This window comes from Hyla sarda, chromosome 11, assembly GCF_029499605.1.
Source record: "Hyla sarda isolate aHylSar1 chromosome 11, aHylSar1.hap1, whole genome shotgun sequence".
Lineage (NCBI taxonomy): Eukaryota > Metazoa > Chordata > Amphibia > Anura > Hylidae > Hyla > Hyla sarda.
In genome coordinates this window covers 18,553,472-18,577,014 of record NC_079199.1, presented here as the reverse complement: position 1 = coordinate 18,577,014, position 23,543 = coordinate 18,553,472, and the positions used below count along the sequence as shown (strand labels likewise).

At 46.6% G+C, this 23,543-nt stretch overlaps 1 protein-coding gene across 1 annotated transcript in view; it reads right to left on the bottom strand.

Annotated features, from left to right (window-relative positions):
* KLHDC2 (kelch domain containing 2) overlaps positions 1-23,543 on the bottom strand; it is a 29,919-nt gene that overhangs the window by 3,730 nt on the left and 2,646 nt on the right. Inside the window, exons 2-12 of the mRNA XM_056544983.1 lie at positions 22,693-22,775; positions 19,569-19,686; positions 19,077-19,192; positions 17,818-17,896; positions 16,408-16,491; positions 16,256-16,336; positions 16,117-16,175; positions 5,079-5,188; positions 3,782-3,854; positions 2,174-2,261; positions 1,037-1,089 (exon numbers count right to left, since the gene is read on the bottom strand). Coding sequence (XP_056400958.1) covers positions 1,037-1,089; positions 2,174-2,261; positions 3,782-3,854; positions 5,079-5,188; positions 16,117-16,175; positions 16,256-16,336; positions 16,408-16,491; positions 17,818-17,896; positions 19,077-19,192; positions 19,569-19,686; positions 22,693-22,775 — 944 coding nt within the window. The remainder of the gene's footprint in view (positions 1-1,036; positions 1,090-2,173; positions 2,262-3,781; positions 3,855-5,078; positions 5,189-16,116; positions 16,176-16,255; positions 16,337-16,407; positions 16,492-17,817; positions 17,897-19,076; positions 19,193-19,568; positions 19,687-22,692; positions 22,776-23,543) is intronic.

Genomic DNA, 23,543 nt, shown 5'->3' with positions numbered 1-23,543 from the left:
GTCCAAGCGGTCAGAATGAACTGGATGACTCCAAGGAGAGACAGCCCAGAAGGCAAGGCACAGAGAGGGAGACAGAAGGGACTTAGCTGCGGTGTGAGTCCAGCCGAAGCAGAAAGGCGCATGAACTGAAGACATGATCTGGGCGCAGGAGGTCGCCCACTAAGACTGTCGTCCAGGCACGGAACAACTGCCACACACCCCTAAAGAGGAAGGACATGCCACATCAAGACTGATGCCAAACCTTAGGGAGCCAAGAGCAGCCCACACAGAAGAACCACGAAGAGGAAGGTCTTGAGACACTCCAAGCAAGGAGACCGCAAACCAAAAACACCCTCCCACAAAAGGAAAAGGGGGAGGAGACTGAAAGATAACAACGAGCAGAACCGCACAAGGACTGCCCGGATGTAGTCTAAGCAAGTTACCCTGAAGGAAAGTGCCACATGAGGGTCAGGGTAACCAGAGTAAAAACCACACCAGGACTGCCAACACCCCACTGAGAAAAAATGGGGATAAGGCAGAAACCACCCCAGCAGTGCCAAAAAAGGCAACGTGAATGCCGGGACAGCAACAGCCGCAACTAAGCCAATCCAGCAGCACTCCGCCAGAGGTGGGATGATGAAGGAAGGGATAGGAAGAATAGGCGAAGAGCGGTGCTGTCGAACCCGGGCCTCCCACTTGGCAGGAGAGAATCATACTTATTAGCTCTGTGCCTGTGGACGGGTATATCCTGGTGGGAGGAGAGGATTTTTTTTTTTTTTGCCTAGTGTCAGCAGCATAAGACCCATGGGTCTCTGTGTTCCCCAATAAGGCAACCGAGAAATACATAGTTATTATCTACATTATATACACAACAACGGAGTGGTTGCAGGAAAATAAAATGCTGCATGACATAAATTCCGTCATGTTGACATCACAACATCTTCCAAGTTAGATTGGCAATGAATTCAGCCAATGTTGATTAACTTTATGTACACAAAGGTTATATCATGTCCCATTTATTTCAATTTTCTCCTTCCCTAGTTGTGAATTAACTTACTTTAGTAGAGACCTTGGCTGTACAGGGAACACGAGAACTGCATTACTATGAGCCTGTGGGAAAAAAAAGACCAGAAGAGCTAGGAACCCAGAAAGTTATTAAAACAATAAAAAATATAACTGCTATAGTGCCTAATATAGGTAAATGGTCTAAAGAATCAGCATGTGAAGCAACTATCTTTAGGCACCACTACATTACTATTCTATAGTAGCGGATTAGATGTCTGGTAATTACACAGCTGGTGCCTGAGAATATAAAAGTAGTTTATACACTTCTCTATTCTATTCTCGCCTACACAGTGGCCATAAAACCAGATCAACTCAGACTGACTAATGTCACCATAGAGGGCAGTTCTTCCCTAGTGTCTCTTGTGGATGCCCCTGTTACAGTGGAAAACTGTAAAATAACAAATATCGTTTGAATGTCCTCCAAAGATATTTTATTACTTTTTATTTGGATGTATTAAAGAAAAAAAAATTTATATAATTTTCAAATTTTCCACCTGTTAAGAAAGAGAAATAATAATAATCACCACCACCACCAAGGCTAAAACAAACGCTGCCATGCCCTCCCCATTTACTTGACACTATACACATTATATATCTAAACAATTAAGGCCCCTTTCACACTACAGGTATCATCCTGAAAATTACTCCCAACAAAAAGTCCTGAAAACGGCTGTCAAAAAATCCCATTCATGTCAATGGGATTTTTTTGAATATTCTTTTGCATCAGGCATGTCCGTTTTTACTAATGTCAGTTATTTTTGCCGGCACAAAAGACTGCGCGTGCAGAAATTTTTGGTCCGGCAAAAAAAAAAAAAAAAAAAAAAATGGTGCAAAAACCGATGTTAAAATTTAACATTGAAGTCTATGGGAACCGGATGTTCAAAAAAAAAAAAAAAAAACCATCCGATTTCATCAGTTATTGTCAGGTTTTTTAACATCCGTTTTTTGTACTGAGCATGCTCAGTACAGCTTTACAAAAGAAGGCCGCAGCTTTTGCATGATCTTTTGTCTTTAAAATAAATCACACTCAAAAACCACATTGTTAAAGAACCAAATTGATGAATGTCAAGAAATTAGAAGCTGTTGTACCCTTCACCCCTGAGGTAAATAAATGCAAAGTTACAGTTACCGCTTTGTCATGGGCTAGAAGATTGTTGGCACATCCTCCGAAGACAAAGATTTCCCCCTCTTTACTGGCACATGCTGTATGCCACAACCTGCATGTAGAACACAATACATTATCATGGAGGACATGAACTCACACACCATGTCTGCAAAGCAACTGCAGGAAAACCATTGCAAAACTGTATGGGGGAGATTTATCAAAACCTATGGAGAGGAAAAGTTAACCAGTTACCCATAGCAACCAATCAGATCGCTTCTTTCATTTTTCACAGGCCTTGTTAAAGGGGTTCTCCGGTGGAAATATATATATATATCAACTGGTGCCAGAAAGTTAAACAGATTTGTAAATTACTTCTATTGAAAAATCTTCATCCTTCCTGTACTTCGTAGCTGCTGAATACTACAGAGGAAATTCTTTTCTTTTTGGAACACAGAGCTCTATGCTGAATCACGAGCACAGTGCTCTCTGATGACATCTCTGTCAATTTTAGGAACTGACCAGAGCAGCATGTGTGTGCTAGGGGTTTTCTCTCCTACTCTGGACAGTTCTTAAAATGGACAGAGATGTCAGCAGAGAGCACTGTGCTCGTGATGTCAGCAGAGAGCTCAGTGTTCCAAAAAGAAAATAATTTCTTCTGTAGTATTCAGCAGCTAATAAGTACTGGAAGGTTTAAGATTTTTTAATAGAAGTAATTTACAGATCTGTTTAACTTTCTGGCACCAGTTGATTAAAAAAAAAGTTTTTAACTTGAGTACCCCTTTAACAAGGCCTGTGAAAAATGAAATTAGCAATCTGATTAGTTGCTATGGACAACTGGTCAACTTTGCCTCTCCACAGGTTTTGATAAATCTCCCCCTATGTATTTATATGTGCTTTTGCAGTGCAGTTATAGTTATGCCCCATTACCACCATGTGTGAACATACACAGTGATGTATAAACCCCTTTATCCTGACAACTTCTGAAGGCTGCTTACAGTAAAGCCCTATACAATAGGCATTGAATATACAACATTCTTACAGCCTTAAAGGAGAACTCCGGTATGGGTGGGAAAAAAACAACTTATCTGCTATCCTAAGCATAGGGTATAAGTGTTAGATCGCAATCTCCGGCCTTGCCATAGAAGTGAATGGAGGGGGCGTGTCGGCCGCAGCTTCGGCTGTGGTCGAAAACGCTCGGCTCCTGCATTGAGCAGGAGCGAGCCGGGTCCCCGTACAGGAGATCGCGGGGGGCCCCAGTTGTCGGACCCCCCGCGATCTAACACTTATCCCCTATGCTTAGGATAGGGGATAAGTTGTTTTTTCCCACCCATACCGGAGTTCTCCTTTAAGAAGTGACCAGGTGGTGTGATAGTATTCTCATAACCCAGTGTTTCCCAACCAGGGTGCCTCCAGCTGTTGTAAAACTAAAACTCCCAGCATGCCCGGACAGCCAAAGGCTGTCCGGGCATGCTGGGAGTTGTAGTTTTACAACAGCTGGAGGCACCCTGGTTGGGAAACACTGTCATAAGCAGTAACACTCTTGCAATATTAGAACTGTGCATATTACTTGTCACATTCACTTGTATTGCAAGAACTCAAAAAGCATCGCACAAGCTGCATTAAGCTGCTTACCTGGGTTTTTCAGCATGGCAGCTCTTAAAGGGAATCCACTCGTTGGTTTCAATACTGTAAATCCAAGTATCACCTGAACATAGATAACCAAGTCACATTTAATAAATTCAGGTCCAGACATTACATGATGACAGATTTACAGCTACCTAGATAACAATCTTTACTGGTGGCGATAGTTCGTGTAGAGCCACTATGCCCAGTGGAAGAGTTACACCTACTATGTGACAAATATGCTCTTACTTTTTCAAGCCTGTGACTCTCCAGCAGTTTGGAAACTATAACTCTCATCATACACTGACAGTCTTGATGGGAATTGTAGTTTTGCAACTGCTGGACATCCACAGGCTGAGAATACTTGTTGACACTGTGAAAGTAAAATGTGAACGCTGTATAAAGACATGTTGGTGGTTTAAATGGGTATTTCAGGGGAAAATTTTTATTTTTATTTTTTTATAATCAACTGGCTCCATAAAGATTTGTAAATAACTTAAAAAAAAAAAAAAAAAATCAAATAATCCTTCCAATAATTATCAGCTGCTAAAGTTGAGTTGTTCTTTACTGTTTGGCAACATTGCTCTCTGCTGACATCTCTGCTTGTCTCGGGAAATGCACAGAGTAGAAGAGGTTTGCTATGGGGATTTGCTTCTAATCCCGACAGTTCCTGAGATAGGTGTCAGCAGAGAGCACTTAGACAGGAAAGAACAACTCAACTTCGGCAGCTCGTAAGTACTGAAAGGATTAAGATTTTTTTGAAATAAGTAATTTACAAATCTGTTTAACTTTCTGGAGCCAGTTGATAGATAGATATGAGATAGATAGAGATATATATGCAGACGAGGTAAGGCTGCTCACCACTCCCGCGTGTGCTGCACAATCTCGTGCTACGGACACCGGTACCGCTCCCGGCTTAGTAGAAATCACACAAGAAAAACGTCCGGCACTCGGGAAGATGCAGGTAAAACTTGTCAATGGCTTTATTCACACGCTTAAGGCAGGACACAATCTGACATGTTTCGCACGCTTAGTCTACGACTAAGCACCTGAGCGTGCGAAACGCGTCAGATTGTGTCCTGCCTTAAGCGTGTGAATAAAGCCATTGACAAGTTTTACCTGCATCTTCCCGAGTGCCGGACGTTTTTCTTGTGTGATATATTATATATAAAAGCTTTTCCTGCATAACCCCTTTTAATGCCTCAAAACAAGGTAACAGGTTCCCTTTATGTCCTAAGATTTCTATTAATAAACTTTCAAATTTTACTATTAGGTGATGTAAACCTTATTCACACTGAAGACTTACTCAGAGGTTGTTTGTCTGTGGTAAATCCACCAAACAGAAACAGGGTGGTTTGGGTAGCTTGTGTTAGTGAATGCCAGGATCTCCCCACTGGAACAACACCTTGTGGGACTCTGCAATCAAAGAAAGGTCAGGTGACAGAAAGGAAGAACAACGGATTAGATTCATGATCTTTAAAATTAGTGAGAATTTATTTCTCTATCGGCACCATTAGGGGACACAGACCATGGGTTTATGCTGCTGTCTCAAGGAGGCTCGACACTATGGCAACCAGAAAAGTCGGCTCCTCCCAGCAGGGTATACCCGCCCACAGGCACCTGAGGTAATCAGTTTTTGCTTAGTGTCTAAGGAGGATAGACACTGGTCTGGGATTCTCCTCAGACCAGGTCTTTTATTTTCTTAGGTTTATGGAAGGTGTTAGTTCTTTTATTCCTTTTTCTTTCAATTTTCAGGTGGGGACTCAGGAACTGCGGTTCACTGTTTCCCCATTGCGAGAGGTGGCAGGCATCTTGGATGTACTGTTAACCCCCTCTCGCCAACGGTCAGCGCTTGGGGTTGTACTTCATGGGTTCGGGTCCCCCTACCTCCCTGTTCACCTCGCTATGAGCTTGGTTTGCTGCAGGTGACAATGCTGACTGAAGACTACATTGTGAAGACTTCTAGAGGAAAGTTCTTCAGACTAAGGTGAGTATTTTTTCCTTCCCTTAGGTCACGGACTTGCAAAATCTGGAGTACCCCAGTTTTGGGACCACTTGCTCATAATTGAGCAGTGTGAGGATGGAGCTGGCCATAGGGTTTTTCCCTCTTCTCTCCAGGGGGAGCACCTTTATTATCTTATGGGGAGCAGTCTTCCTGAGCAGTCAGTGTGTTTATGGGGCACAGTTATAACGCCTTCTGCAGCCACGGCATGGCACTTTCTCTACGAGCGCATTGCGCTCGTCTTAGTTTCGTTTCGGCGGCTACCGGCGGTGCCCTCGCCCGCTCAGTTCCCCCCGGGCACATATGTCTTCTCATGTGTACTCGGGGCCGGGAGCGGGCGCATTAGCTCCGCCCACCCAGGCCGCCGGAGTCTCTACAGGGGCGCGAACTGGTCACCAATCAGAGCTATGCGCGCGCATGGGAGCTGTAAGGGTCAATCAGCAGAGCCCTTGCACTTAGCACGGCCCTCTTTTGCTATTGGCCGGCGTCTCTCTCTCTCCCCCTCTCTCGCTTTCTGACTGACTTTATGCGCAGCAGCTGCCCTGGAGACACAGGCTTGGGTGAGATTGTTCATTTTTTACTATGTCCGTGCCCAGAACTGTTCCTCCCTCTAAACAGTTAACGGGAGTGTTAGCCACTCATTACATCTGTTAAAGTTGTAACTCAAAAGGTCTGGTTCTGCTGAACCACTTGTTCTGCCTGCTCCACTGCTCCCCCAGACCCTACTGCTATCTACCCCGGTTGTCTTCCAGACCCGGTGGGTTCAGCCGGACCCCCAGTCTGGGTTCCTCCCTCTCCTAGTCTATACGACTTGGCCCAGGTCTCCCCTTATGTGGTAACTGCCTTGGAGAGACCATCCCTACACCGGCCCTCCGGAGGGTCCCGCTCTCCCCCTATTCTGACGCTATCGCAGCGTCATAGGGGTGTTTTTCATCTGACTCATTCCCCAAGTCTTCTGGCAGTCACGGGCGCTCCCCTCGCAGGCATCGCCCTGTTACTCCGCCCTGTAGCAAGTGTTGCTCCCCTAGAGGACGCTCCCATGGTCGCCGCTCTGGCTCTCCAGACCCGCGTACCAAGTCCGTCTCCCTCTATTCCAGGGCCATCTCACACGTTTCAGTTCACCTGGTGAACTTGTGGATGAAGTTTCAGATACGGCCTCTGATTCAGAAGACCGCACATATGTCGGACATGGTGCGCTCATTGGTTTAGGCCATAAGAGACGCCTATTCAGCCTCCGACTCAAAAGGAACGCACGGATGCCTGATGTGGTGTACTCATTGGTTTCAGCAATAAGAGACACCTTCCATCTATAGGATCCAGGATCTTCGGACGTGGCTCCAGAAGTCTCCTTTTTTGTGCCCGACCGGCACCCATGACCTTCAGCTCTCACGCTGAATTTTACGCCCTGCTGGTATCCGCCTGGAGGCACCCTGACAAGAAGTTTCAGGAAACAAGGATGGTTCAAGCGCAGTATCCTTTCGCCAAGGACCTCATTGCTCGGTGGACCTCCTCTCCAACTGTGGATCTGCCGGTCTCCCGCCTCTCTAAGGCGCCTACCTGGCCATTGGCTGATGCGGCTGCGTTCAAGTATCCAGCAGACATGAGGGTGGAGACTTTAGCAAACTTTGCCTTTGAGACAGCAGGTTCTTCCTGCTTTTGCTTCGGTCTGGGTGTCAGGAGCCCTTTCAGTATGGTTTCCCATCTCCGCCAGGGTAATCTTCAAGATCCCTCTGGAGGATTTATTTAATCTAGCTCTCCGATGCTCCGCAGCTGGAGATTTACTGTGTTCTGCTTCCATGCGCAGCCACTGTGCTCCCTTTACCACAAGTTACCTGGTAGCCACTGTCCCTCCATGTGGCTTAAAAGCCTGGAATGTGGACGCCGCCTTCAGAAAGTGAGACGACGAGCGGAAAAGGGTTCTTTATTACCTCTGGATAAGGCTCACAGAACCGCTTTCCGTCTTAAGTCCTCCTTCCGGTTCTGCGGACCTTTGGTACCAACAAAGGGTACCAACAGAGGGTCAAGCCGGGCGCCTTCATGGGAAGAGGGCTCCCTCCTTCCGGACCTGTCCTTCCGGAGGTCGGCTATCTGTTCCGGCCGCTTTGCGGCCCCATCAGGCACCCGTAGGCCTTCCTTGGTCTGAAGGGTCGCCCCCCACCCGCCGACCTTTCTCGGGTGGTTGGTCGCCTCTTACTTCTGGGATGCCTGGTCCACATCTCATGTTTCTCGGTCATCAAAGGTTCCAGCGCTTTGCAGTTCCGGATGGTCATTTTCTATTGTTGCTCGCCGTTTCGGTCTGACCACTTCTCCGCGGACCTTTACCAAATTGCTGGCGCCTGTGATAGCCTTTTACAGACAACAGTTGTTTCCGTGATTCCTTACTTGGACAACCTCCTGATCAGAGCTCCAGACCAGGGCCTAGATCCTGGAGAGTCTTCGTTTCAACCTCCAGACCTTGTCTCACTTCGGTTGGATGGTCAATCGAGACAAGTCCAACCACTCTCCTGGGGCTCCAGTTCGACGCGGCCTCTGCCCGCTTCGACTCCGCTGACCAATCGGCTGACTCTTTTTTAAGAGTCCGATGACTTCGGCATCCTGCTCCAGTTTCAATTTGCTTTTGCATGTATGTCCTGGGTCGGTTAGCGGCGTCCGTGGAGGCCGTGCCATTTGCCCAGTTTCATCACCGACCTCTTCAACTGGTGATTGTCTTCTGGTGGGACAGCTCTCCATTGTCTCTCGACCGCAAGATCGTTCTCTCTCGACAGTCTTGTCGGTCCCTTTTATGGTGGCTTTGTTTCCCCCATGCTTTTTCGGGGGCGTTCCTTCGTACCCTGCCTTATCTGTTTATTGGTCAGGCTTTGCCCTACCTTAGCTGTTTCCTCCCCTTCCTCTCTTTTTGGGGTCCTGAGGAAACTCGTAGCAGGGACGTTCCCGCCATTCACGTGGCCCAGACTGGCCCCGACGGGCATGGTACGTCGTCGTGGTCAGGCTCCTGAACGACTTACCGCTGCGCCTTCCCTATTGTCCAGACCTCCTATATCAGGTCTCCTGTGCCACCCCTATTACAGTCTCTGCCTTTGACGGAGTAGCGGTTTAGACAGCGGTTCTGAGGACCTGTGGTTTCTTTTCCCAAGTGGTTTGCACCAGGCAGAGGGCTCACAAGCCTTCCTCTGCAAAGATTTACCACCTTACCTGGCGGTCTTATTTCTGTTGGTGTGAAATTCAGCCTTTTTCTCCGGTTGTGGTTGGCTTTCAGCTTCCTTAGAGGTCAAAGGTTTGGCCGTTTCCATTCTTTTTCAACGTCCTCTGGCGTTCAATTATGTCCGAACCTAGTTCAGGGAGGGGCTCATGCTGCCCCTCCTTATCAGTCCCTTTTTTCCCTTGGGCCTTGCACTTGGTCTTAGATGTCCTGCAAGGCCCCCCTTTTGAGCCTCTCAGGGACATTTCTCTTCGCCCTCTTCCCCAGAAGGTGGCGCTCCTTGTTGCTCTTACCTCTGATGGGAGGGGTCAGAGCTTGCAGCATTCTCCTGCCGTTCTCCCTTCCTGGTTTTATACCAGGACAAGTTGTTTTCCGTCCAGGTCTGTCCTTTTTACCTGAGATGGTCTTGATTTTTTTTCATCTCTATGAGGACATCGTCCTACCGTTCTTTTGTCCGGCCCCTTTTTCATCCCTGGGAGCATTTGCTCCACCACTTGGTTGTGGTGAGGGGTGTTCGGACTTGTCTCTCAGTCACTCTTTCCTTTCGGCAGTGTGACTCTGCTTCTACGACCACCATTTTTTGGTGGATCCGGTCTGCTATTTCGGAAGCTTACTGCTGCAAAGGGAAGATCTCACCCTTCAGGGTTTTGGCTCATTCCACCCGTTTTTCGGGGCATCCTGGGCACTCCGCTACGTTGCTTCGGCCTCAAAGTTCTGTAAAGCGTCCACGTGGTCGTCTTTGCACACTTTCACAAGGTCCTACCAGATTCATACCTTTGCTTCAGCTGATGCTCCTCTTGGCCATAAGGCGTTGCAGGCGGCGGTGGTCCAGCCGTCCGCCTAACTGATTTCCTTACCCACCCAAGGGACGGCTTTGGTACGTCCCAATTGAGCCGATAGAGAAAAGGAGATTTTTATGCTTACCGTAAAATCTCTTTCTCGAAGGATCCATTGGGGGGACACAGCTCCCACCCCTTTTCTGGTGTTCCTATTTCAGTTATCTGTCCGAGGGTGTGTTCAGTTACCTTTTTCTTCTGGTTGCTCGGACAGTTTGTGTTTTTTTTCTCCTGACCTGTCGGTCTTCTCCTATTGCTCTGGGACTAAAACTGATTACCTCAGGTGCCTGTGGGCGGGTATACCCTGCTGGGAGGAGCAGACTTTTCTGGTTGCCATAGTGTCGAGCCTCCTTGAGACCGCAGCATAAACCCATGGTCTGTGTCCCCGAATGGATCCTTCGAGAAAGAGATTTTACGGTAAGCATAAAAAAAGGAGATTTTTTTTTAACACTTACCGTAAAATCTCTTTTTCGAAGGATCCATTGGGGGACACAGACCGTGGGGGACACAGACCATGGGTGTATGCTGCTGTCTCTAGGAGGTATGACACTATGGCAATAAGAGAAGTCAGCTCCTCCCAGCAGTATATACCCGCCTCCAGGCCCTGAGGTAATCAGTTTTAGTACCAGATCAATAGGAGAGGACCGACAGGTCAAGGAAAAAACACGAACTGTCCGAGAACCAGATGAAAATATATAACTGAACACACCCTCGGACAGAGAACAAAAGAGAAACCAAAAAGGGCGGGAGCTGTGTCCCCCAATGGATCCTTCGAGAAAGAGATTTTATGGTAAGTAAACAAAAATCTCCTTTTCTCTATCGGCTCCATTGGGGACACAGACCGTGGGACATACCAAAGCCGTCCCTTGGGTGGGCAGATAATCAGACAGGCAGACGGCTGTTCCACTGACGCCTGCAGCAGTCTACGGCCCAGACTAGCATCAGCCGATGCGAAGGTATGAACCCGGTAGAACCTCGAGAAAGTGTGCAAAGATGACCAAGTAGCCGCCTTGCAAATCTGCGAGGCTGAGGCTTGTTGGGGAGAGCCCAGGATGCCTCAACAGAAACGGGTACAATGAACCACAACCCTGAAGGGAGGAATCTTCCTCCTACAGAAATAGGCTTCTGAAATGGCAGACCGGATCCACAGAGAAGTGGTTGCCTTGGAAGCAGGTTGTCCCTTACGACGACCTTCCGTAAGGACGAAAAAGGAATCACACTGACGAAACGAAGAAGAGAGAGCGGTAATACCTAACAGCCCAAACCACATCCAGTTTGTGGAGTAAATGCTCCCTAGAATGAGAGAGCGGGACAAAAGGACAGAAGAACAATGTCCTCATTGAGATGAAAGGCCGCAACAACTTTAGGCAAAAAGGAAGGATCTGGCCGGAAGACAACCTTGTCCTGGTGAAGCAACAGAAACGGAGAACGGCAGGAGAGCTGCCAATTCAGACACTCTCCAAATGGAGGGGATAAGAAAATGCCACTTTCCAAGAAAAGAGGCGCAGGGACACTTCCCCAAGGGGTTCACAAGGTTCACCTTGGAGTACCCCCAGAACCAGATTCAAGTCCCAAGGGGGAGAAGGTGACCGATAAGGAGGGGCAGCATGCGCCACTCCTTGAATGAAGGTCCGGACATGAGAATTAGAAGCCAGAGGATGCTGGAAAAGAAAGAAAGGGCCGAAACCTGGCCCTTAAGGGAACTGAGAGACAACCCCAGTTCTAATCCCGACTGCAAGAAAGAGAGAAGACGGGAAACCGAAAAGGTAACAGGACACAATACCTGAGCTTCACACCAACTAAAATAAGACCGCCAGGTACGGCGGTAAATTTTTGCCGAGGAGGACTTATGAGCCTTGAGCATGGTGCGAATGACTTGGGAAGAGAAACCGCGGCTCTCAAAACCGGGGTCTCGACCGCCATGCCGTCAAAGCAGGGACGGTAATAGGGGTGGCACAGGAGACCTGAGATAGGAGGTCTGAACTATAGGGAAGCCTGACCATGACGACGTACCACGCCCGCTGGGCCACTAGAATGGCGGAAACGTCCCACTGAGTTTCCTCAAGACCCCGAAAAGAGAAGGGAGGAAACAAATAAGGTAGGGCAAAGCCCGACCACCAAATAGACAAGGTAGGGCAAGGCTCGACCAAGAGAGAGGAACGCTTCGGTTGTGGCGGGACCAGCAGAGGTCCACGCCTGGAGCGCCCCAGAGGTTGCAGATCACAGCAAACACCACTGGATGTAGGGACCAGTGCCTTGGACAACTGAGGACCGGCCGAGAAGGTCACATACCGGGGACGGCCAGACTGAAGATAACTGGGATGGCTGGAAACCTGAGTTCCGCCCAGGAGGGAAATTCCCAAGAAGCAAGCGAAGAAAGAATTGCCCTAGGCCCCAAAATGTTGAAGGGGAAAAAGTTTCACGGGGGGCCAAGACCCCAGACCAGGGGCGGTCCCTGAAAACACCTCTTCAGACTGGCAGGGATGGACAGGAAGGAACACCCCGGAATAAAATGAGGTGGAAAACGAAGCCACCATAGAAGGGACCAACAAGACTGACAAGAGAGGACGATCTTGCGGCCGAGAGACAATGGAGACCTGTCACACCGGAAGAAAATCACCAGTTGAAGAGGTCGGTGATGAAACTGGGCAAATGGCCGCCAATCGACCCAGGACATCCATGCAAAAGCGAATGGAAACTGGAGCAGGGAGCCGAAGGCATCAGACTCTTGAAAAGAGTCGGCAGAGTCGAAAGCGGGCAGAGGCCGCATCGAACTGGAGCCCCAGGAGAGCGGTTGGGCTTGTCCCAAATGACCATCCAACCGAAGTGAGACAAGGTCTGGAGGTTGAGACTAAGACTCTCCAGGATCTGGGTCCTGGCTGGAGCTCAGATCAGGAGGTAGTCCAAATAAGGAATCAGGGAAACAACGGTTGTCCGTAAAAAAGGCGCCAGGACTTTCGTAAAGTTCCGCGAGAAGTGGCCAGACCGAAATGGATAGCCACAATAGAAAATGACCGTCCGGAACTGCAGAGCGGACGAACCGCTGATGATCGGAAAACAATGAGAAGTGGAGGCAGGCATCCTTGATGTCCACCGAGGAACGAAACTCCCCTTGAACCATGGATGCCAGCACCGAACGGAGTGACTCCATTCGGGATGGGAACGCAAGATGCTGGCTGAGATGCTTGAGAACCAAGACTGGGCAAACAGAAACGCCTTTCTTGGAGACCACAGAGAGTTTGGAATAAACCTCGAAAACGTTCCCCTAAAGTTGCATGTCCAGGTATCCCGGAGGGTAAGAGGCGACCAACCACCAGAGAGAGGTCGGCGGGTGGGGGCGACCCTTCAGGCCGAGGAAGGCCTACGGGGCCTGATGGGGCTGCCAAACGGCCGGAACGGATAGCCGACCACCGGGAGGAATGGGATCGGAAAGAGGAGCCCTCTTCCCATGAAGGCGCTTGGCTGGACCCTTTGTTGGTACCAAAGGTCCGCAGAACCGGAAGGAGAACTTACGACGGGAAGCGGTTCTGTGAGTCTTACCAGAGGTAATAAAGAACTCTCTTTTCCGCCCATCGCCTCACTTCCTGAAGGTGGCGTCCGCATTCCAGGCTTAAAGCCACATGAAGGGACGGTGGCTAGCAGGTAGCTTGTGGTAAAGGCAGCACAGTGGCTGCACATGGAAGCGGAACACAGAAAAATCTCCAGCTGCAGAGCATCGGAGAGCTAGATTAAGTTAATCCTCCGGAGGGATCTTGAAGACTACCCTGGCGTAGTTGGAAGAACATACTAAAAAGGGCCTTTCCGACACCCAGGCAGAAGCAAAAGCAGGAAAAACCTGCTGCCTCAAGTGCAGAGATTGCCAAAATATCCACCTTCATGTCCGCTGGATTCTTGAAGGCAGCCGCATCAGCCAACGGCCGAGTAGGCGCCTTAGAGAGGCGGGAGACCGGTCGGATCCACAGTTGGAGAGGAGGTCCACCGAGCATGAGGTCCATGGCGAAGGAATATCGCGCTTGAACCTTATTAGTTTCCTGAAACTTCTTGTCAGGGTGACTTCAGGCGGATACCCACAGGGTGTAAAATTTAGCGTGAGAGCTGAAAGTCTTAAGTGCCGGTCGGGCACAGAGAAGGAGACTTCTGGAGCCACGTCTGAAGTTCCTGGGTCCTTTAGATGAAAGGTGTCTCTTATGGCCGCAACCACTGAGTACACCACATCAGGCACATCCGTGCAGTCCTGAGTCGGAGGCCGAATCAGAAACCTCATCCACTAGTTCTCCAGGTGAATGGGAACGAGGTGAGGCCGCCCTGGAAGAGAGAGGGAGACTGACCTGGTACGCGGGTCTGGAGAGCCAGAGCGGCGACCCTGGGAGCATTCTCTAGAGGAGCGACGCTTGCTACAGGTCAGAGTAACGGGGCAATGCCTGCGAGGGGAGCGCCGGTGCCTGCCAGAAGACTCGGGGGATGAGTCAGATGACACACCCCTATGATGCTGCTAGAGCGTTAGAATAGGGGGGAGAGCGGGACCCTCCAAAGGGCCGGTGTAGGGAGGGCCTCTCCAAGGCAGTCACCACATAACGGGAGACCTGAGCCAAGTCGGATAAAGATTGGGAGAGGGAGGGAACCCAGGCTGGAGGGGCGGCCGAACCCACCTGGTCAGGAAGAACAACCGGGGTAGAGTAGCAGGGGGGTCTGGGGGAGCAGTGGAGCAGGCAGAACAAGTGGTTCAGCAGAACCAGACAGTTTAAAGTTACAGTATTGACAGAGTAAAGGAGTGGCTAACACTCCAGTTAACTGTTTAGAGGGAGGCCGTTCTGGACCTCTCTCACCCAAGACTGTGTTCCATTTCACTGCTGATACAGTTTGCTTATCTTACTGTTTCACATGCCTTGAAATCCCCATAGACCACAATGGGCCTATTTAAAAAATTTAACCACAACACTAACACTCTGTCCCACCCCGGGACTCGAACCCGTGGTGGTCTGCAAGCTGTCAGAGAGGAGAAATGCCGGCCAATAGCAAGTGAGGGGCGTGTTAGGAGCAGGGGGCACCGCTTATTGGCCCCTGCCACCAATCGCGCGCACAGCGCTGAATGGTGTATAGTTTGCGCCCAGAGAAGCCTCAGCGGCCCTGGGTGGGCGGAGCTAAAGCGCACCGGGCCGCCAAAGCATTAACAAGAAGTCTGTAAAAGCGCCCGCTCCTTGCCCCGAGTGCACATGCGAATGCATGTGCGCTCGCGGGGAACTGAGCGGACTAGACGCCGCCGGCAGCAGCTGCTGCCGAAGTGAAAGTTAACCGGCGCTCAGAGCGCCCGCATAGAGAACGCTGCGGCTGTCAGCCGCTTCAATGTAAAAAACACAGACGTTCCACACTCACACACACAGTATATATGAATAAAGTGTAGAGAGTTGTGCCCATCCAAACTGCCACTGCTCCCCTCGGTAATAAAGGACCCCCACTGTCCAGGCCAGCCCCATTAGACCCCATGTTGTCTATCAGCATAATACTTACTATCAAATATGACCAGAAATGTTTTGTACAAAATTGGTGCCAAAAATGAGGGTAAAATTGTGGTAAAACCCCTGACCTGCCATTTTCGGTGAATAAATGGATTTTTACACTCACTGTAAAATCATTGTGGGTATAGGCCCTTGCAACTAAGAAGAAAAACACTATACCCTTCCTATCCACGCTAGGCTAACCAGTTTGTGCAAAAGCAGTAGTAAATACAAAAATAAAAACACGTGTAAGCAGATTACTGAAGTGGTGGGAACTCTCAAGCGCCAGCTTCTAGTGGGTTACATCTAGTGTGTGGCAGTTCACTAAAATAAAGAAAAAAAACTTCTTAGCCTAGTGATGGTAGGGGATATAGTCAGAGCCAAAACCTTTTTCTCTTCCTACCGTTAAGGGCCTATACCCACAATGCTGTGCCCCTCAGTTCTATCCACATTAAACTTGAATTCCCCATAATTCTAGAATATCTTTTCTTAGAACTCATCATTGTAGGGACACCCTCCACTTAGATGTCAATTTAGTAGTAAAGCTTCATGAGGAATAACAGGGGCACAGCACAACACAGATGTCTAAGAAAAGATACTGCAAGACTTTTTTTATGTGGAATACAAGTGGTAAAACATGTATATAGACATGTTTTCTGTACTATCAACCCAAATGGCACAGAACATAGCCTAATAAAGAATACAGTGGACTAAGAATACTGATCTTTGGCTACTGTCTATACCTGGTAGCCAATCAATCAGAAGGAAATGTATGGGGGGGGGGGGGGGGTTAAATTTAACCCATTACTTACACTTCATGCCATTCCCAGGTATCAAAATTCAGATAATATAGGTCATTCATTCTGTAGTTCTAGAAAATAAAGCAAGCCTGTTAGCACATTGGAAGTGTTTTTTTTGCTAAGATACTCAGCTATAGGAGGTGGTACTCACCCGGTATCTACCACCGAACACATATCCTCTATTTCCAACAGTGGCACAGGCATGAGCAGCTCGAGGAGAAGGACTCTTTCCCTGCAGAGGAGACTCTGTTACTAGGCTGTTTTTGTACAGTTATTTCTTTCTGTTGCAGACATGAATATTACCGTGGGCACAATGCGATGCCAGGTGAAGCTGTCGAGATGTACAGCGTGGACGTGATCATTCCAACCCCTGGCTGGACCCATGTTCTAGAAATCAACAATGAGAGATTAATTGGTATAAATCATCTTTATTAGAGCACTAAACCTTAAAGGCCCTTCCCAATGAAGTGATGAGCGAACTTACAGCGATTCGATACGTACTTCGCTGCTCGGAATTTGCTTACTTTAGCCTGCATAGATTAGTCCAGCTTTTAGGTGCTCCGGTGGGCTGGAAAAGGTGGATATAGTCCAAGGATCGAGTCACCTAGGACTGTATCCATCTTTTCCAGCCCACTGGAGCACCTAAAAGCTGGACTAATTTATGCAGGCTAAAGTCAGCAACCTCCAAGCAGAGAAGTTTGTGACTAATAGAATCACTGTAAGTTCACTCATCTCTAGAAGTGACTGTTGTAGGATGTGCCTCAGAACAGATCAGTTTTACTATTAGAGGGGGTTGTACCACCAGTGACACTTATCCCCTATCCACAGGATAGGTGTATGATCATTGGGGAAGGGGGTTGACCACTGGGTAATGGTGGCAAAATCCCTAAGTCAAAACATAGCACCTTAAATGTGCACAACAGTGTGTTGTCTCATAACCAGCATCAACTACTGCCTGTGCTCTACATGGGTGTTCTAATGACAGACATTTATGGTACAATTCCATTGCTAATCTGTTAGCCAGTGGTTGGCTGTGCAGACAGGTCCTTCACCAACTCTAAAGTGGAGGGAAGAGATGAGCCACAGGGAACTGGAAGTTTTTGGAATGGGAGCTACAAGATACATCACGCCCAGCAAAATAAAATACAATTTTTTTTATATATTTTTTCGACATACCCATTTAAAGGGGATTTCAAAGACTTTACATTGACAACCTATTCCAAGGACAGATCGTTAGTGTGTGACCCATTTACTCACAACACCCACTTTTCAGCAGATACAAGCAGTAACAGTGGTTGCTAAAGCACCATGGCCTCCCAAAAAGGACCCCAGGGATAGGGCATCAATGTAAAATTTCAGTAACCCCCTTTAAAGGGGGTACTCTGCTGCTTAGCGTTTGGAACAAACTGTTCCGAGCGCTGGCAGCTCGTGACATCGCACCCCGCCCCCTCAATGCAGGTCTATGGGAGGGGGCGTGACGGCCGTCACGCCCCCTCCCATAGACTTGCATTGAGGGGGTGGGTGTGACGTCACAAGCTCCCGGCTCCAGCGTTCGGAACAGTTTGTTCCAAACGCTGAGCAGCGGAGTACCCCTTTAAATCATAAAAGGAAAGGGCTGCACAGTTAAGGCCAGCCGTCTCCCCTCCTATGCAGCTGAAGTTAGGCTCCTACTGAACATCACCCTGTTCTTCCAATCACATGCCATATACCTACCCCAAAAGAGGTTATATCAAACTCAAATGTCCCAATTGAATCTTCTTGATAATAACCATACCCAGCAAAGTAAATAAGCCTGGAAGAAGAAAGAGAGCCATTAGACTTCCGTAATTTATGGGCAAAAAAATAGATTTAAAAAAAAAAAAAACATCCACAGATGTAGTAAAAAAAAAAAAAAAAATCTTGTGTTTTCATTCCATGTCAGCAATGTCAAGAAACGCACATCGCTTATACTGCCTTCCGTAAACTTTTTCTAGAAATGGCTTAACTATTAAAACATAATGTTTATGAACCCGTACGATGAACAGTTTCAAATGTAAAAAATTACTTAAGTTCAAAATGGCTGATTTTTGGCCACATTATATGCCAGGAGTGATGGAATAAAATCAAAAAGTCATATGTGGAAAAGTGGTACTGAGGAAAAACTACAGATCGTAGTGCAAAACATGAGCCCTCATATATCCCCATATATATCGAAAAATAGAAAGTTATAGGGGTCAAAGTAGGGCAATTTTAAATAATAATAAAAAAAATCATGTAAACATGGGTGTTTATGGGTATTATATTGACCCAAAGAAGAGATAAAATGTCATTTTTCCATAAAGTGTGCTCTGTAAATATGTACCCCCCCCCCTCAAAAAAGGTGGCAAAAGAGGTTTCTTTTCAATTTCTCCCCAAAAATATATTAATATTTTTTGGGTTGCGCCATATATCTTATGGTAAAAGAAAAGGGTCATTACAAAGTAAAACTAGTCGTGTAAAAAAAAAAAAAAAATACACAATCCCTCATATGGCTCTGTGGATGAAAAAAATTAAAAAAAAAAAAAAAAAGCGTTATTTCTCTTGAAAGGAGAGGAGGAAAAAATTTTAAATCACAAAAAAAAAGGAAATTTGCTGTGTTATTAAAGGGGTACTCCGCTTCTCAGCGTTTGGAACAAACTGTTTTAAACGCTGGAGTCGGCGCCGGGAGCTTGTGACGTCATAGCCCTGCCCTCTCCCCTCAATGCAAGTCTATGGGAGGGGGCCCCCTCCCATAGACTTGCAATGAGGGGGTGGGGGATGACGTCACGAGCTCCCGGCGCCGGCTCCAGTGTTCGAAACAGTTTGTTCCAAACGCTGAGCAGCGGAGTACCCCTTTAAGGGGTTAAGTCCTGTATCTGGTACTGAGAAGTAGTCTCTGGTGTCTTTCAATGAAACCAGGCGGAGGTCGCATTCAAAGTAAAAAATTTAAATAATTTGTATTTACAGGCACTCACTTGTTCTGATAAGCCCACACACCCAGTTTATCCTTTGGAGATGGTGGCGTTCCTTTACATTCTACCTTTTCCCAGAAAAGTTCGCCATCATTAGAATTCAGGTTCAGCATGTAAAGCTGCAAAAGAAAAAAAAAAAAAACAACAAAAAACACGACAATTATTTACAAACAATTAACGAACAGAAACAAAACATTCAGATGATACTTTGCAGCACTTCCCAGGGCTCCCTATTTGATTGACAGGTAACAAACTAGGGTAATGCTGACCAAAGGCATCAATAATTCAGGGGACAGAGGGGAAGCTTTATCAAGACTTGTGCAGTGGAGCAGTAGCCCATAGCATCCAATCAGATCGCTTATTTCATTTTTTAGAAACGCCTGAGTAATGAAAGCTGGAATATATGATTGGTTGCTATGAGTACCTGCTCCATTGTTGTTCTGATAAATTTCTCCCAAAATATGTTGCGCAAGCCCCCTCAAGTTAAATACTGACCATGTTGGTGTTTCCATGGGCATGATGACCTCCGAACAGGTACAGCACTCCATCCACACATATGGCACAGCTGCCAGACATCGATGGTGGGACAGTGCCCTTGGTTTTCCTTCTCTGCCTGCAATATAATAGCATGTTATAGGGGAATGATAGGAAATACTGATCCTATATTTCATTCAGGCAGAAAACACAGACAACAGAAGGCAACAAAAAAAAAGTACAAGAAGGCTTTAACGGGGTATTCCGATGTAAAAAAAAAAAATTATAATAATAATATTTATTTTGATGCTGCAGAGGCATATAGCATTGTTTACCTGCCTGCCCCAGTTCTGAAGTGAGGTTGCAGCACCATTCATTCTGTCTGCTCCTCTTCCCGTGATATTGTTTAGCACAAGGCAACATGCTATAATCCACTGTTTCCCAACCAGAGTGCCTCCAGCTGTTGCAAAACTACAACTCCCAGCATGCCTGGACAGCCTTTGGCTGTCCAGGCATGCTGGGAGTTGTAGTTTTTCAAAAGCTGGAGGCACCCTGGTTGGGAAATACTGCTCTAATGTAATCATAGTCACACTTTGTAGGACGCTGAACAGGGCAGCTGCAGCTCAGCCTGGAGACTCTGCAGTGGCGGTAAGATTTTCTTTTTTTCTTTTTTCAATTGTCATTTTTTATTGTCAAGGATACAAATCCAAGTATGGAGAAAATTATACAAAAAACAGAAAGGGTCGAAACCCTGTAGCAATCAGAATATCAGGAATAAGGAAATTAGATAAAATAAAAGAATAGCCGTAAGCTAACGCACCAATGAGCGTAAGCACTAGGGCCCAGAAGACCACAGACATGGGAGGGGAGGGGTAGGGAGAAAAACAAAATTGGACCACAAGGACAAACACAGAACAAACCACAAGCCCCTAGGAAAATAGAGGAGGAAAGAGAGAAAGAATAAGGGTGCGTTCACACGGAGTAATTCAAAAAGGAATTTACTTGAGTAATTCCTCTTGAATTCTCCGCTCCAAATTGATGCACATCTCCTCTGCCCATTGACTTTAAAGGGGTATTAAAGGCCAAAACTTTTTTTTATATATCAACTGGCTCCGGAAAGTTAAACAGATTTGTAAATTACTTTGATTAAAAAATCTTAATCCTTCCAATAGTTATTAGCTTCTGAAGTTGAGTTGTTGTTTTCCGTCTAACTGCTCTCTGATGACTCACGTCCCGGGAGCTGTGCAGTTCCTATGGGGATATTTTCCCATCATGCACAGCTCCCGGGACGTGACATCATCAATGAGCAGTTAGACAGAAAACTCCAGAAGCTAATAACTATTGGAAGGATTAAGATTTTTTAATAGAAGTCATTTACAAATCTGTTTAACTTTCCGGAGCCAGTTGATATATAAAAAAAAGTTTTTGCCTGGAATACCCCTTTAATGTTTTTTCCGCTGTCCTGTTCACACTGCGGAAATTCTGCTAGCAGAATTCCGACGCTGAATTCCGTTCTGCTTGAAGAATGAGCATGTTCATTTTTCAAGCGGAATCCGCTAGCAGAAATCAATAGAAGTCAATGGTAAAAAAAAAAAAAATTCCGCCCGACATCGAATTTCGCGGGGAAATAAAAAGAAAAAATTTCCGCCCGTAAATTTTTTGGCGTGAATTACTCTTGATTAACTACGTGTGAACGCACCCTAAGGATGAGTCAAGGAAGTTGGTGATCAGAATAATGATCCCAGGGTTCCCAAACAGAGAGGAATAAGGGGATTGAATTATTGAAAGAGGCCGTGAGAAATTCCAATGAGCGAATCTCACAGATTTGGGAGAACAAATCAGACTCTGAGAAGATTTTCTTATTGGTATAAATCCATAGACCTAAATGAATTGAGGTTTTCTTTTTCGGTAATTATGACCCTTTCCTCCCACTATTAGAATGACAAGCCAGTTGGGCGAAAACATTTATCGGCTAAAGAGAGACGGTAAGGAAAACCTGGGTTGTTGGGATCAATATCCATTTATGTATTCGCCATATATAACCCGCTCTGCTGTTCCTTTTTTTGGGCTGTCATCTCCTTATCAGGGACTCTTTAGTGGTTCTACTGCTGTACCCGACAGGGTGGGCACAATATTCTGCTTGGTTATATTTACTTCCGGAATGGTCAGAGATCGTTCCATTAAAGGAAATCTGTCACCAGTGTCACCTGCACTAACCTATCGGTACCAATGGGTAGTGCAGGTGACACTGATGACAACGGTACTGTTTGGCTGTCCAGGCATGCTGGGAGTTGTAGTTTTGCAACAGCTGGAGGCACCCTGGTTGGGAAACACTGCTATAATCACACCTCATATTACCCTGAAAGTCCCAGTAAATAAAAATATATATATATATATATAATACACACACGAATATATCTTTTTATGTATATGACAAGGAGATGGTGATGTAGGCTGTAGTGGGCTGATCACAGGTCATGACATCACTCAGGGGGTGGGGCTTGTGCTCAGAGACAAGATACTGCCACAGCTCCTGAGACTGCAAAGAATAATGTGCCGTCTCAAGAGAGAAAGAGAGGATTTGCTGAGACAACACCACACTGACAATGAGAGGACTACACAACTCCCTGTCGGGTGAATCAAGCAAAAGCACGCTCAGTACAATTTCTGATATCACTATATTAGTAAGTTATATTTTAGTGCGATTGTCCTATTTAAATGCAATTTTCTTATACAAGTAACAAATTGAGTGTGTGTATGTGTGTGTGTGGGGCGTGTTTTCACTTGGACCTCCCACCAATCACAAAAACGGGGGGTCGAATGTCCACCAAATGAATGGAGCGGCAGCATGCATGCTCTGCCACCTCTCTATTCCCTGCCTATGGGACTTCCAAGCATAGTGCAGTTCAGCACTCCTGACATCCATAAAGAATAAATGAAGCGGTGTCCAAGCATGCCCACTGCCACTTCATTCTCTTCATTTCGGTCTCTATTGAGTCTCCACTTGATCTCCATTCTTATGTTTAGTGGGGGTCCCACAGATCAGCTACTTATTTCCTATATTGTGGACGGGATAATGTTTAATTGTGGGATAACCCCTCTATACAGAATATACATATAATACCCGGTCCTGATATACACTTACCAGGTTACCCCATTCACCATGTCATAAATCCAGATGTCATCCCGTGGCAAGTAGAAATCAAAAAATCCTCGTACAGGAGCATTCTGTAAAGACAAATTATCACTGTTATGGATACAGGTTTATTCATTTCTTACTCCTGAACATAAAGCTGATGCAGAGACCATTACCTGGGTCATCGGGAACTTAAAACGGTACTCCAGAAATAGAAACAGAGCTAATTTCTTCAAAAAACAGCACCACACTTGTCTTTAGGTTGTTTGTGGCATTGCAGCTCAGTTTTATTGATGTGAATGGAGACAAGTTGTAATACTGAACACAACAACCTGAGGACAGGTGTGGTGCAGTTTTTTGTTCTTCTTTTAAGAAATTAACTGTTTTTTCTATTCCTGGACAACCTATTTAGAAAGTTTTAGAATTAAACTAACTGCCACTGTGGTGCCCATGCTCTTCTCCTGTTTTTCATGTAATTTCATGAAGCAATGACATCACATTCAAGCATGTGCCCCCAGCGACCATTCACTGACCTCAGTAGTCACATGCCCTACTTTCTAGCATCCCTACTGCAGTCTACGATTGGTTGCAGCGGTCACATGGCTAAACACAAGTCGTCACCTCAGGAAAATAAAAAAATAAAAAAGACCGAAGGGGACCACTGGAGTATTAGCGCCCATTCACACTACGTATTTTCCAAGAGGAATTCCGCTACAGAAAGTCAGGTGCAGCAGCCTCCCGTTGTTTTCAACTGGATTTTGTTGAACCATTCATGTGACTGATCCGGAGGAAATTACGCTGCAGAAATTCCGGATACCGGACTCCATTGAAAGAATTAATATGTTCAGAAACGTATTGCA